The 13,198-nt window shown below is 46.8% G+C and overlaps 1 protein-coding gene and 1 long non-coding RNA gene across 10 annotated transcripts in view; one reads left to right on the top strand and one right to left on the bottom strand.

The window, feature by feature from the left end:
• The window catches only part of LOC139757250 (adenosylhomocysteinase-like 1), a 338,517-nt gene that overhangs the window by 223,442 nt on the left and 101,877 nt on the right, over positions 1–13,198 (bottom strand). For 2 of the 9 annotated variants that reach the window (XM_071677525.1, XM_071677526.1), the window contains exon 1: positions 11,852–11,932. The exons of 5 other annotated variants lie outside the window; for them this stretch is intronic. In XM_071677525.1, coding sequence (XP_071533626.1) covers positions 11,852–11,917 — 66 coding nt within the window. In that variant the 5' untranslated portion in view covers positions 11,918–11,932. Of the gene's footprint in view, positions 1–11,029; positions 11,714–11,851; positions 11,933–13,198 lie in introns of those variants that run through there. 2 more of the 9 variants (XM_071677528.1, XM_071677527.1) reach the window with 2 other exon arrangements.
• Positions 1–13,198, top strand: part of LOC139757251 (uncharacterized) — a 151,611-nt gene that overhangs the window by 77,206 nt on the left and 61,207 nt on the right. The gene's annotated exons all lie outside the window — the stretch shown is intronic.

The raw sequence follows: 13,198 nt of genomic DNA, 5'->3' as shown, positions 1-13,198 counted from the left end.
ACACACACACACGAAACAGAAGAGTGAGAGAGGGAGTGAGGGAGGGAGGGAGTGAGAGAGGAGGGAGGGAGAGACGGAGGGAGGGAGGCAAAATAAAGGACTGAGGGCCAGAGGAAGAGGGAGGGGAGGCGGGCTGGCATCACGTTACGTCAGAATGACATCGAGATAAGAAGGACGATAGACAGACGGATGCCAGGGCTTGGTGATAGCCAGATGGGCTGATAACCGGATAAGCGGATAAGGCCGTACGCCCGTTCGTGGAGAGGGTCACCGGGCCACACACACACACACACACACACACACACACACACACACAGAGGCTGAGTGCCACTCATGAGGCCTGGGGAGGGTGAGTGAGGCTGAGTGTGTGTGTGTGTGTGTGTGTGTGTGTGTGTGTGTGAGGACTGATGAGTAGTGTGAGTTTTACATGACTGGTTCAGGTGTGTCGTCTTGCCTGATGTATAATTTTCAGTGTATGACGAAAGTCACTTCCTGACACACGAGTACACCTGGGTTCCTATGTATGAGAATGTGCACGTATGGACGAGTGCGGGTCTGTATGACGGTGTACACACACCGGAGCAAATACATTTCATCAATACAGTCGACCGATGAGTGTATGAATCACAGGGGAATCGTGAATCGATCATAAATCTCGCTTCATTAACCACAAATCTCGGTCGTGATGAGAATTAAACAGTCCATTAATAACTATGATCCTCTCTGCCTTGTGCGTATGTGTGTGATAGATAGATAGATAGATAGATAGATAGATAGATAGAGAGAGAGAGAGAGAGAGAGAGAGAGAGAGAGAGAGAGAGAGAGAGAGAGAAATGGGTCCTACTACCAGTATCTGTAAACAGAAGCAAACAACGGTAAGGGGAGGGGAAGGTGATGAGGTCAAGGCCACGGCAGGAGCTGAGGGGCGTGTAACCTGCTCCTCCTCCTCCCTGTTCCTCCTCTTCTCCTCCTTCTTTGACTCTCTCTCTCTCTCTCTCTCTCTCTCTCTCTCTCTCTCTCTCTCTCTCTCTCTCTCTCTCTCTCCATCTAAGAACACGGACGAACCAAAACGTTCTCTTCACACAGGACCCACAACACACATGAAGACAGGATTACAACATTCACAACACAAGACACGGGAGTAATCAACACGGGAACCACAGTCTACACCCCCAGGACGGGCCGCCGCCGGGTCGTCGTCTACGGCGCCATCACCACTAACCCAACCCGAATCTCAGATCTTAAATCTTAAGTCACAATTATTTTTTGACCACAATAGAGACGGGAGGCGGAGGATCGGCGGTGCTCTCGGGCCGGCCCACGGTAATATACTCCTTGGGTTTATGTTTAACGGACGTATTGTTTATATGGAATGGCATGCCAACTTTCTCGTGGTTCTCAAGGGAATATAAAGTGTCTGGTCGTGACGTGTATGGATGGACCGGTAGCGCCAGACTCAGAGTCTGGTCGCGCCTTGCACAGTGTCCCAGACAAGAACCTGGTCGTGCCCGAGTACAGCGTGTCGGCCAGATCTGGTCGTGTCTAGCCCAGTGTCCCAATCAAGAGTCTGGTCGTACCCTAAGCACAGTGTGCCAGCCAGATCGGGTCGAGCTTAGCACCGTATCGCAGCCAGGGTTGGGTCGTCCCTAGCCCAGTATGGCAGCCAGGGTTGGGTCGTCCCTAGCCCAGTATCGCAGCCAGGGTTGGGTCGTCCCTAGCCCAGTATCGCACCAGGGTTGGGTCGTCCCTAGCCCAGTATCGCACCAGGGTTGGGTCGTCCCTAGCCCAGTATCGCAGCCAGAGCCTGGTGGCGACCAGCGTACGTGCCCAGACCGCTCAACAATGACCAAATATGAGACCCCTAACACCCCAGCCTCATCGTTTCTGGTAAACACACCGGCGCGCCGGCGGAAGCCACAGTGATCCCTATGTCGGGCTTCCACGACGTGGCCGCGCCACAGTGAGCACGGAAATGCTCCGCTCCACGCTGGACGAGAAGCAGACAATGCTCCACACCTCACTGGACGAGGAGCAGACAATGCTCCGCTCCACGCTGGACGAGGAGTAGACAATGCTCCGCTCCACGCTGGACGAGAAGCAGACAATGCTCCACACCACACTGGACGAGGAGCAGACAATGCTCCACACGACGCCAGATCAGCAGCAGACAATGCTCCACACGACGCAAGCAGCAGCAGCAGCAGCAGCACGGACGGACGGACGGAGGGACGGGCAGGCCACACAAAGGATGTCACAAGAAGGTAATTAACAAGCAAAATTACCTTCGTCAAACCAACTTCTTCGTGATAGGTGGCTCCCCCCCCCCATCTCTCTCTCTCTCTCTCTCTCTCTCTCTCTCTCTCTCTCTCTCTCTCTCTCTCTCTCTCTCTCTCTCTCTCTTTAACAACAGAAGAGACAACGGAAAATAAAATATCTGGTTTTCCAGGAAACACAACCAATGGGGTATGAAGAAAAAACACAACAGCTCCAGGAGACAGTGTCCCAGTAACACAGGGAGTATACTAACCTGGTCCTGCAACACACGACGGGAGGGATGACGGAAGAAAAACAACACAAAACAACAACCTGAAACACAAACACAACACTCAAACGCGCTTAAGAAACACCTGTAAATGGACACAGGAAAAACAACCTGGAAACACTTGGCAACACCCTCGGGGGGGCAACAGATAAGGTCACTACAACAGATCAACACCTTTCTTACCCCCGGGAGATGGACGCAACACTCCAACTGCTTCTTATCCTTCTGGGATATGGTGGGATCCAATTACCGGGATGGGGGCGGGGAGGATTGAAGGCACGCTCATCGTCTGTGCAAGGCGGGAATACAATGTTAACCCTCACCGCCATACAGTGTTTCAGAAGCGGAGATCCCTTGTGGCATGGAGGGTCGCTAAGAGCGGTGGGTACGGGGCCAAGGAGTGGCAGTGACGTCCATAAGTGCAACGACAGGGTCGCGCTGTCGTCCAGTGCTGACAATATAAACACCTGAACAACCCCATCGCCACGGCAATACGACCCTTGACCACGAAAATTAAGACCCTTAAGCACGACAGGTCAAACCTCTGACTACTAGAATATCACCCTTTAGTACGACGGTACGACCCTTTGGTATAATGACGTAACCTTTGACCTGAACTATACGGGTTACGATTAAGGTGAAACCATCGTTCCCATGGGTCGTACGTACCATCGTGCTCCAGGATCGTACCGTCGTACTGTGATAAATTAGCATTTCTTCTGTAACAAATCACCTCTGCCGGAGCAAACTTAATTATCACATGAACTGGACAAATTAGATTTCTAACAGCGCGATGGTTAGCAAACTGTGCCTTATGTCCTAACCATCCGGCAATGTCCTAACAACACTAACAAAGCATTATGTGCCCCTAACCACGTACAAAGTCGCTGGGGGAAATATTGTCGGCTTCAGATATTAATACTTGGCAATGAAACTCGTAAACACATGGAATTCAATATCTTCTTTTTTCAAATTACATCCCTTCATTAATTTCAAACGCTCTGAACTGTAAGTGTGTGTGTGTGTGTGTGTGTGTGTGTGTGTGTGTGTGTGTGTGTGTGTGTGTGTGTGTGTGTGTGGCTTTATTAAGCGAAGCAGTAAAGCGACCATCCAGGGTCCAGGCGGAGACAAATAAGACATGTATCCTGAGTGTTGATCACAGGGACGAGGGTATAGAGAGGGGTGTGTGGAAGACTCTGGGAGTAGACCAGCGTTGGGCATTAAGAAGTGTGAGGTTCCAGGGGGTCATGATGGCTCAGGGGCGGATTCCATAAAAAGGGTTCCTGGAAGTGTTGACTGGAGGCGGCAGGGTGTCGAGGGGGAAGACTTTCGGAGGAGAGGTGTCATGGAATAGCTGACTGGAAGGACGGGTTTCCTGTAAGGTTGAGACTGCTGGCTGGAAGGACGAGACTTTAGGGGTTAGAGAATCCTGGAAAAGGCCTGAATGAAAGGTCTCTTCGGAGTACTCTTCCCTCATCATGCACCATGACGCATGAGTGTTCCCTCGTATAATACTACACGTGACGCGTACCTAACGGATCTGCAGACCAAAACAAGAGACTTCTACGGTATCTCAGAAGACCCTGTTCCACTTACCACCTGCCGGAGGAGCCTAGACCCCAGAGGACGAAGTATCAAGGAACTATGAGCCTCTTCCTCATGGCCAGGTCCTACCAAGTCACATATACTCCCCTCCAATCAGCCTCCGCCATTACCAAAGTTTATCCCCCCCAAAAAAAAACGTCATCTAACTACAAGAAAACGGTTGTAGGTATCACCACCACAACAAACAAAACTACAACATGCTGATGTATTCCCGCGAAATACATCGATGGGGATACAATACATTAGGGTAAGAATCTCTCTTCAAACGTGCTGTCACTAGAGATGCGGTGGTGGCGACAAAATACAGTTGGACTGCTGAAAACATGATGATGTATCTGAGCAACAAAACATCACTGGACATACAATACATCCGTAAAAAAAAAAAATCTTTCGATCAAAAGTTGAAAATAAAAACGAATATTTCTGAACAGACAATTACGAGAACAATGATATGGATCCATCAAAGTGTCCATGATAATAGGGACACACAGGACGCAAGTGCCAACACAAAATGTCTGCAAAGGATATAAATTTCATGTCAAACAGAATCAATGAAAACGGGAATGTTCTCTGATGCTCAAGATAGTCAATAATCTTGGCAAAGAAGATGGGAGGAGAGAGATAAAATGATCGACAAATATACAGGCAGACGGAGATACGTAAATAGAGATATGGACAGAGGAACCGACAGATAGACAGACAAACAGATATACAGAAAGCCTGTGTGTGTGTGTGTGTGTGTGTGTGTGTGTGCATAAACACAAAGTAACATAAATCTCAACCATACTTACCTATTATGTACAGACTCAAACACACACACACACACACACACACACACACACACACACACTGAGCCACCGACAGCACATAAACTCACTCTAGTCATCATACTCACACTGTAGGGCTTAACATACATAAACCCGAGCACTATAAGATGTACATACGACCACTTTCATCATTCACACAATACACCGTCGCCACCAGCCAGCGAGCCAGCGGACCTACATGACATAAAACGAGTCTTTCCCTAAGCATGTAAATGTAAGGGAACACGAAGCAGTAAATAACATCATATCCATCCCTCAATAATGATTTACAAGAACAATACGACTTGTTTAAGGCAAAGGCAGATAAATAATAAGTCTTTTTGTAAACAACTTCACATAATGATCACGTATGGTTAACTCTCGTACAAAATGAGTTACATATAAAGTCCATCGTGCGTTACTCTAATCAATTCATTATAAAACCCAGGAAATTAAAATTTCAATTTCCATTAAAAAAAGAATATCGTATACCTTCCAACTCATACAATTTAATTTTTTTTTTTAACAAACGTTCGAAATGGCATCTATCGGCGAAGTCCTAACCATCAGATGCCACACAACATAAAGACGACAAAATTAGAAAATTCTTTTGACGTAAAAAAAAAAAAAAAAAAGGAAAAAAAAAAAAGTTAAGAGAATTTGGCCTCGGTCAACGCCGGCAGTGAAGCTATATCGGGAAGGTGGGTACGTATATGTGTACAACAACACAACTGGCCTCTGTCCCAGCCAACACCATGGAATGTACAGCATGGATTACACACACACACACACACACACACACACACACACTAGGTGCCAGACAGCACCTTCAACGTCCAGGTTTGTACTGAGGGTAAAAAACTGTATTCAAACACCACCTCCTCCTCTTCCTCCCTTCCCCATTTAGTACTCCTCTATCAACTGTTATATGTATTTTTCTGCATCATTATCATCCTCTGGCTATAGCCACCTGATTAAACAGTTTATCAATAATGATAGTATTCTCATTAGTTATCATTATAATTATAATTAATAACACTTAATAATTATTCATTATTTCATACCCATAAATATCATCATTACCATTATTGTTACTAATATCATTATGATCATCACTATAAAAGACACACACACACACACACACAGATATACAAACTACCGTTCAGCCCTTAAAGTTCGTGTGTCAGTCCCATCATCTGCAGCTGCCACATAAGTTACATAGCGTTAGTGTAAAGCGTTCCACCACATCCAATAACATGCCTATGTTATCATCAAAGGACTTTGACCCTGTACTAACCAGATCCCTGTCCTCCATCACTGGTGCGCCTCCTCAACTATCAACATACCCCACACGCTGGAGGACAGCATTGATATCAGCAAGCTCACCATCTGTGTGTGTGTGTAACGATCCAGTCATCACCCCAATCTACGACACTCTTGTACGACTGTACTGAATCGACCTTATGCAAACATTACAAGGTTTATATACCCCCATATCAGTTTGGTCCTATGAAGACTTCCTCTACCATCATATGCCTCGTCTACTTCCCATAATTTACCAATAGCATCCTGGAAAGACACGCAAGACCTCTTTGATTCTCACCTTCGTTGAATTCAACGAGACTTTCGACCGAGTCAGCCAAAATACGTGAATCAATAAAACCATCACAATTGCCTTAAGGAATTATGTCACTCCATGAACTACAGAAACCCCCTCAGTGAACGTCATCAGCTTGCGTATTTCAGATGAGCCACTTCCACCTCCCAATCCCCCACCTGTGGCGTCCCACAGGGCAAAGCATGAGACCCTTTTATTCCCGCATGCTTGTATACAACACCCCGATGGATGAACTTAAGGGAAGCACGTTAATAACTCGAACCCATTCGTATGAACATTTTGTTACCAGCTCTCCCGATTATATCGTACTCCAGAACACCCTTATACAGACTCCAGAACCGGAGCACCGGAAACCTCGTCTCCATCAACCAACCCAAGACAGCAGCCACGCACACCAGACCTGATGCTAAACATTTCCCGATATTTCAATGCCCCACCGTCTGTGTAACGTGTAGCTTCTGTGTACATTCAGTCTTCTGTTGCACTTCGTTCCGTGAACTGTTGTCAATCATAACGATAACACAATATCACATTTCGTGGTATATGGCGGGAGGGGGGGATTTTTTTTTCTCTCCCGTACTTGTATTATTCCGAGGCCGAACAACAGTGGAAAGTAACAAAGATATCCATTTCCACGTCTTGCCGGGAAGACTGTAACAAAAGGGTAGGGAAAATGTAAAGTCTATATGACCAGTTACGACGACATTTCCTGCCGGCGGAGGCAAACACAGAATATTACGTCACTCTCGGAATCTGACACAAAAACACCAGGCGTGCAAACAACGCCACCATCAGCGTTACCAACAGGGGAGTAAAGCCCTTTCCAGGTAGGAAGAAAGGCATTATGTATACCGTCGGTGACACACACACACACACACACACACACACACACACACACACACAAACAACACAACGACTACAACTCTGTTCACTGTGACATCACAAGTCGCCATCAACGCTCTACCACTACAACACACTGTCACTACAATAATACTACAACATCCCCACTTCAATGAAACCAAAACTACTTCACAACTACTATAGCAACCTACAATACCATCACCATATCAACGCATCACCACCACCACAACAGTAACACCACCACCACTACAACGATGAAACAACTGCTATCATAAATGTACCACTGCCAAGCCCTGTATATCCACATCCTTGGCCAACTAACACCTACTCTTCCTGGACCCAGGCTGGCCCCCACCCCGCCTGCCAAACTCACCCTCGTGTTACATTTATCTGAGACCTTACTACGACAGTACTACCTCCAGTGCGACGGTACGACACATGGACACGACGACGCTTCTCTTAGGCACGACGGTAGGACCCAACCGTCGCACACGGATCGTATTCATGTACACGACAGTGGTACCCTTCCGTCGCACATAGATCGTGTTCATGAGCATAATATGAGTTACGAGTATTACTTTACGTGCGTCCCGGCCAACGAATAATGCGTAACTTCATGTCATTGCGTCACCGACGGATGATAAGGCGCATCTGTTCAGGATGATCATGTGACACTCGTCCATCTCCTGCCACATCCAACATTACCACGGGTCACGTTACAACCACAACCTGACCCGAGGCCACAACGTAACCATGAACATAGCTGAATTTAACGGCGGCAATAAGTGGGCGTGATGACTTCGTTTCATTGAACTTCTTGTCAAGTTCTGCACGTCAGAGGAGCATACACAAGCGCGACAACAACAGAGGAAAAATATCAAATCTTAAAAGTTTCTCGACAAATGAATGATGACGAAGACATGGAGGCTTGTCTCCTAAGTTTTGTTCAGTGACGTGTACCCTGATAACCTCTTTTGACAATACTATAAGCCATCTCCACACACCACACCACTGGCGGGGTCTGACTGATGACGCCACAACACCAGCACCACGCCACTGGCGAGGAGGTCTGATTACACCACAGTCTACCACAGTTCCCCACTGTCTTCAGCAGAGCGCCAGCGGTACTTACAATCTAACTGGGAACTGGGCAACTTCACACTAACCAAAAAAAAATAAAAAAACTTGGACAAATAAAGATTGTGTGACAGAAAATCAATCAAATGGCAGACGAATCACCACGACCCGAGAAAGTGATGACCCAGCCCGAGGGGTTATCAACACCCCTGTGATAGCACAGCCCCCCCACTCTCGAGAGATGATACCGAGCTCTCGTTATCAGTATGGAAATATGAGATGTTCAGGCTGTAAGATGCATCGCCACGCTCTCTCGTATTCGTCAAGCTACACAAGTTAACATACATAATATATCCTCACCTGAGGTTTTACGAAAATTCTCCAAACCATCTTTTTTGTCTTTTATTCATCAGTTTTAAAAGCCTAGTAAATGTCAAAAACTATTTTCATTAAAAAAAAAAGACATTTAAAAGCATATTAAGGATACGGCAAAACATTTAATATCGATAAGAGGATCTTTTTATATCATACATAGATCTATATATATATATATATATATATATATATATATATATATATATATATATATATACTAAACCCGAAATCCTGTTCTGAGAGCCAATTAAACCAGTATGTCCCTAGCAGGATATCACTGGGATGTATAAAAATATATCATTAAAAAATAAACCTAATTATCCGATCTGGAGAAAAGGGTTGTTGAAGGTCGTCAACGTTTGATATTGCTGATCCTTTAATTAACTGCCTAATTATGCCAGGCGTCCACCTTCAGAGTCCAAAGTTTCCGGACATTCGAAGAGGCTCTTCGACCTCGATGTTACCCAAGGCGCGAAGACATGAACGCGATATACCCCAAGTTTTTCGTCGAGGTTAATTCAGAGAGACAAACAGAGATAAGTGGGAGATTACCGTGGTGATACGGAGTGAGAGAGAGACACAGATAGGTGTATGTGAGGAAATCATATGGAGCGTACAATAGGCTTAACGGAGCTTCGCTTCCCTCTCCTCCCCTGCCATCACAAGAACAGACACGACACTTTTAAGGCGTGTTAAAGCATCATAGTTTTATTTATCTCTCCCCCCTACCACAATAGCCACACCACGGCTGGCAGACACAGTAACATCGTCCCATGAATCTCTCTCTCTCTCTCTCTCTCTCTCTCTCTCTCTCTCTCTCTCTCTCTCTCTCTCTCTCTCTCTCTCTGATAAAGATCCACTTACCTCCTTCTCCGCCACACTGGCCAATATACACAATAACCCGACACATAATCTAACTCCAGTATACACCATGAATCGCGTTACTACAGGCATTTGAACATATCTCCACCACTCTCTTTTCAGGCGAGTAAGCTGTAAATATCACTGCATCTGTGCAGGTAAATATATATATATATATATATATATATATATATATATATATATATATATATATATATATATATATATATATATATATATATATATATATATATATATATAAGTCAGTATCACTTAAAGACTTTACGGAAGCAATTAGAAGACATGAATTCACTACATACAAGAACAAATATTTAGAAAGTTTTCTATCCATTAAAAAGTAAATATGGTAACTCCCTGTCCAAGATACAGTAGGTATGATAACACTCTGCAAGACCCAGTGCACATAACAGCTCCTTAACCATCATTACTGATACAGGCGTTCACATGTTTTGTGGCCACTACCTACACAAACTTCAACCATTATCATCTACCGATTTCGTGGCCCAACTGTGAAACCTGAGGAAATAATAACACTTCGCCCAGCACTAGAATGCTCTGAGTACACTGATTTTAAGATGTGGTTGTACAGTGTTTTGCATGCCACTTTGTGCGTAGGTACGCCCAATACAGTGTTTTGCATGCCACTTTGCGCGTAGGTACGCCCAATACAGTGTTTTGCATGCCACTTTGTGCGTAGGTACGCCCAATACAGTGTTTTGCATGCCACTTTGTGCGTATCTACGCCCAATACCTGTGTCTTTTAATCAAAGGTAATCCATGCGCTGTTAGGAATTGACACCGATGCTGCAACTTCAACATTCCCCTTGACATTTTTCAATTAACAATTAATATCTTTCAATTATTCGTTAAAGTTCATTGCGTTGGTACTGTGTTCATTATCCTCACTAGAGCGTCACTGTCCACTTGAATATTTCCCTCTGTAACACAGGTCAGGCCAGGTCCAACACCGACCTAACCAAATTACTATCGACAGTTTACATTTGATCACAGAGTAATTATTATCGACAGTTTACATTTGATCAATGTGAGTAATTCACATTCATATTGACCCAATGTCCAGCATTCACTGCCACTTTATGAAAACAATTTTCTTATTTTCTTCACGATGCATTTTGACATCTGATAGTTTGTTTACTTTCGACCATGACATAGTTGGCACACCTTGGGTCTCTGTAGTGTCGGGGTCCGCAGTGCCTTACTCTCAAGAGTGCCAGGGTCGCGTTGTGATATGAGGATTCCTACCTTAGTTTCTGGTAAGTCTGGGCCGACCTCTTAGTTCCTAGCGTGTGAGTGATACGGGCACACACATCTATCGTTCCGATGTGGCTGGACGCGCACCACCTTAGTTTCCAGTAAGGCGGGGTTCATCTCAAAGTGTCCAGCGTGTGTGATGACGCACAGGCACACACACACACTCACACACACGCACTCACCCTCCCGTGTATTTCGGGCCGACACCTACACTTGTTTTAATTTTCCACCCAGTCCACTGCCCTGAGTCGATCTCTTATTTCTCCACCTCTCTCCCTCCCTCTCTCGTATTTATGCTCCTGCTCCGCTTCCCACTGTTACTTCCATTTTGGTCTTCCTCTCGACCCTCGTCATTTAGGGTATATTCAGTCGTGTCCAGAAATGTCTGCGGGCAGATGTATGCAGTCAGTTCTATCCCCCACTGAGAAGGCGAGGTTTGACATCGTCCAGCTTTAAACTCTCTACTTCTACTTCCATCTGAGCGCATCTGCTTGTGTGGTGAGTGTGGTGAAGTGAATTTGTGCGAGTAACTGTGATTGGTGTGCCGTGGGCATGTGTTTGTGTGGTGTCCAATGTGAGTGAGGAGGGAGTATGTAATGTGTGTCGGGTATGTATACTATGTATATGGTGACTGTAGAGGTTGTAGTGACTGTGGTGTGTGTCAGGTGTGTGAAAGTGGTGTATGTAGTAGATGTAGTAGTGTGTGTGTGTGTGTGTGTGTGTGTGTGTGTGTGTGTGTGTGTGTGTGGTGTGCGCGTGTGGCAGTGTGGCCGGTATGTGGTGTATGCTGAGGCACGTGGCAGCGGGACGGACCGGGAGGAGGCAGCGTGCAGCGCGGTCGGCAGGGTGTCGCGAACTGTGGGGCAGAGCACCCGCCATCACCGCCTGCCTCCCTGCTGGAGGAGGAGGAGGAGGAGGGACGCTGATGGTGCCGCACGTGGAAACCCCCCCTCCCCCCTGGCCGTCGCCCTCCAGCCCCTCCCGTACCTGGATGTCTCCCTCCACACTCAACATCATTATTGTTCTTCTCCTCCCTCTCCCCTTCCTCATTTCCTTCTCTCCCTCTCCCTTTCCTTGATATTTCCTTCCATTAACCGTCAACCGTCCCTTACCTCTTCATCCACCTGCCTGCATCATCCATACCTATCCCTCCTCTCCAACACAAACGTCTCCTACACTTAAAAAAAAAAAAAAGTCCGCCTCTTACCCCCATAAACGTCTTCTACCCCTAAAAAAAAAAAAACGTCTCCTACTCCCGCAAACGTCCCCCACCCCCAGCACAGCAGACCACACCTCCTCCTCCTCCTCCCACCCCGACCCCACGCCAGATTCGCTCCCTAAATCCCCTCCCAACCCCCCCCCCCCTCCTCCTCCCCCTCCCATCCACCTTAACACAGCCACTTCTCTCTGTTCATCATCTTTATTACTGTGCCCGGCCCTAGTCTGCCGCCGACATCACCCGTCCTCCCTTCTCCCTCCACCACCGCCATTCGTACTCCCTCGCACCGAACTAGCAGTCACTAGGATCTACAGTCGAGGTTCCTTCAATATATCATTATTTCTCGTCCCTCTCTTCGCCCCCTCGTCTTTTGTTACGCTCGACGTCCTAATGTATCAGCGCCTCACTTTGTCTTCCATCTTCAGCGACAAGCTCCATCTCCCCCTGTCGTCACCCTTCCCCCCACCTTTATCTTCACCATCATCACATCAGGTCTCGCATCTCGTTCGTCGTACCTATCCTCCCCATCCTCGTCGTCCCTCGTCCTGCGGCCGTCCGAAGCCCCCATATACCTATCTTCGCCAACAGCGGTCCTGCACCCTAGCAACCATTCCGGGCCTCGTCCGGCAACACCAACTTTCCCTCCACCTCCCAACTTTAAACCTGAGTACACATATAGCTGCATGGCTCCCTCCCATCCACCCACCTGTATCCTCCCTACCTCTCCCCTGCTCTCTCTCTCTCTCTCTCTCTCTCTCTCTCTCTCTCTCTCTCTCTCTCTCTCTCTCTCTCTCTCTCTCTCTCTCTCTACCTGCACCACGGACAATCAAGGGCCAGGAAACCTGTACCCCAGATAACCAAGGTCCTGGTACCTGTACCCCAGATAATCGAGGTTTAGGCTACCTTTAACCCCAGAGAATCAAGACACAGGTTACCTTTCC

Source organism: Panulirus ornatus, chromosome 25 (genome assembly GCF_036320965.1).
Source record: "Panulirus ornatus isolate Po-2019 chromosome 25, ASM3632096v1, whole genome shotgun sequence".
In the NCBI taxonomy this organism is placed as follows: domain Eukaryota; kingdom Metazoa; phylum Arthropoda; class Malacostraca; order Decapoda; family Palinuridae; genus Panulirus; species Panulirus ornatus.
Note: the sequence above shows the minus strand (reverse complement) of the source record. Positions and strands in the feature narration are given on the sequence as shown.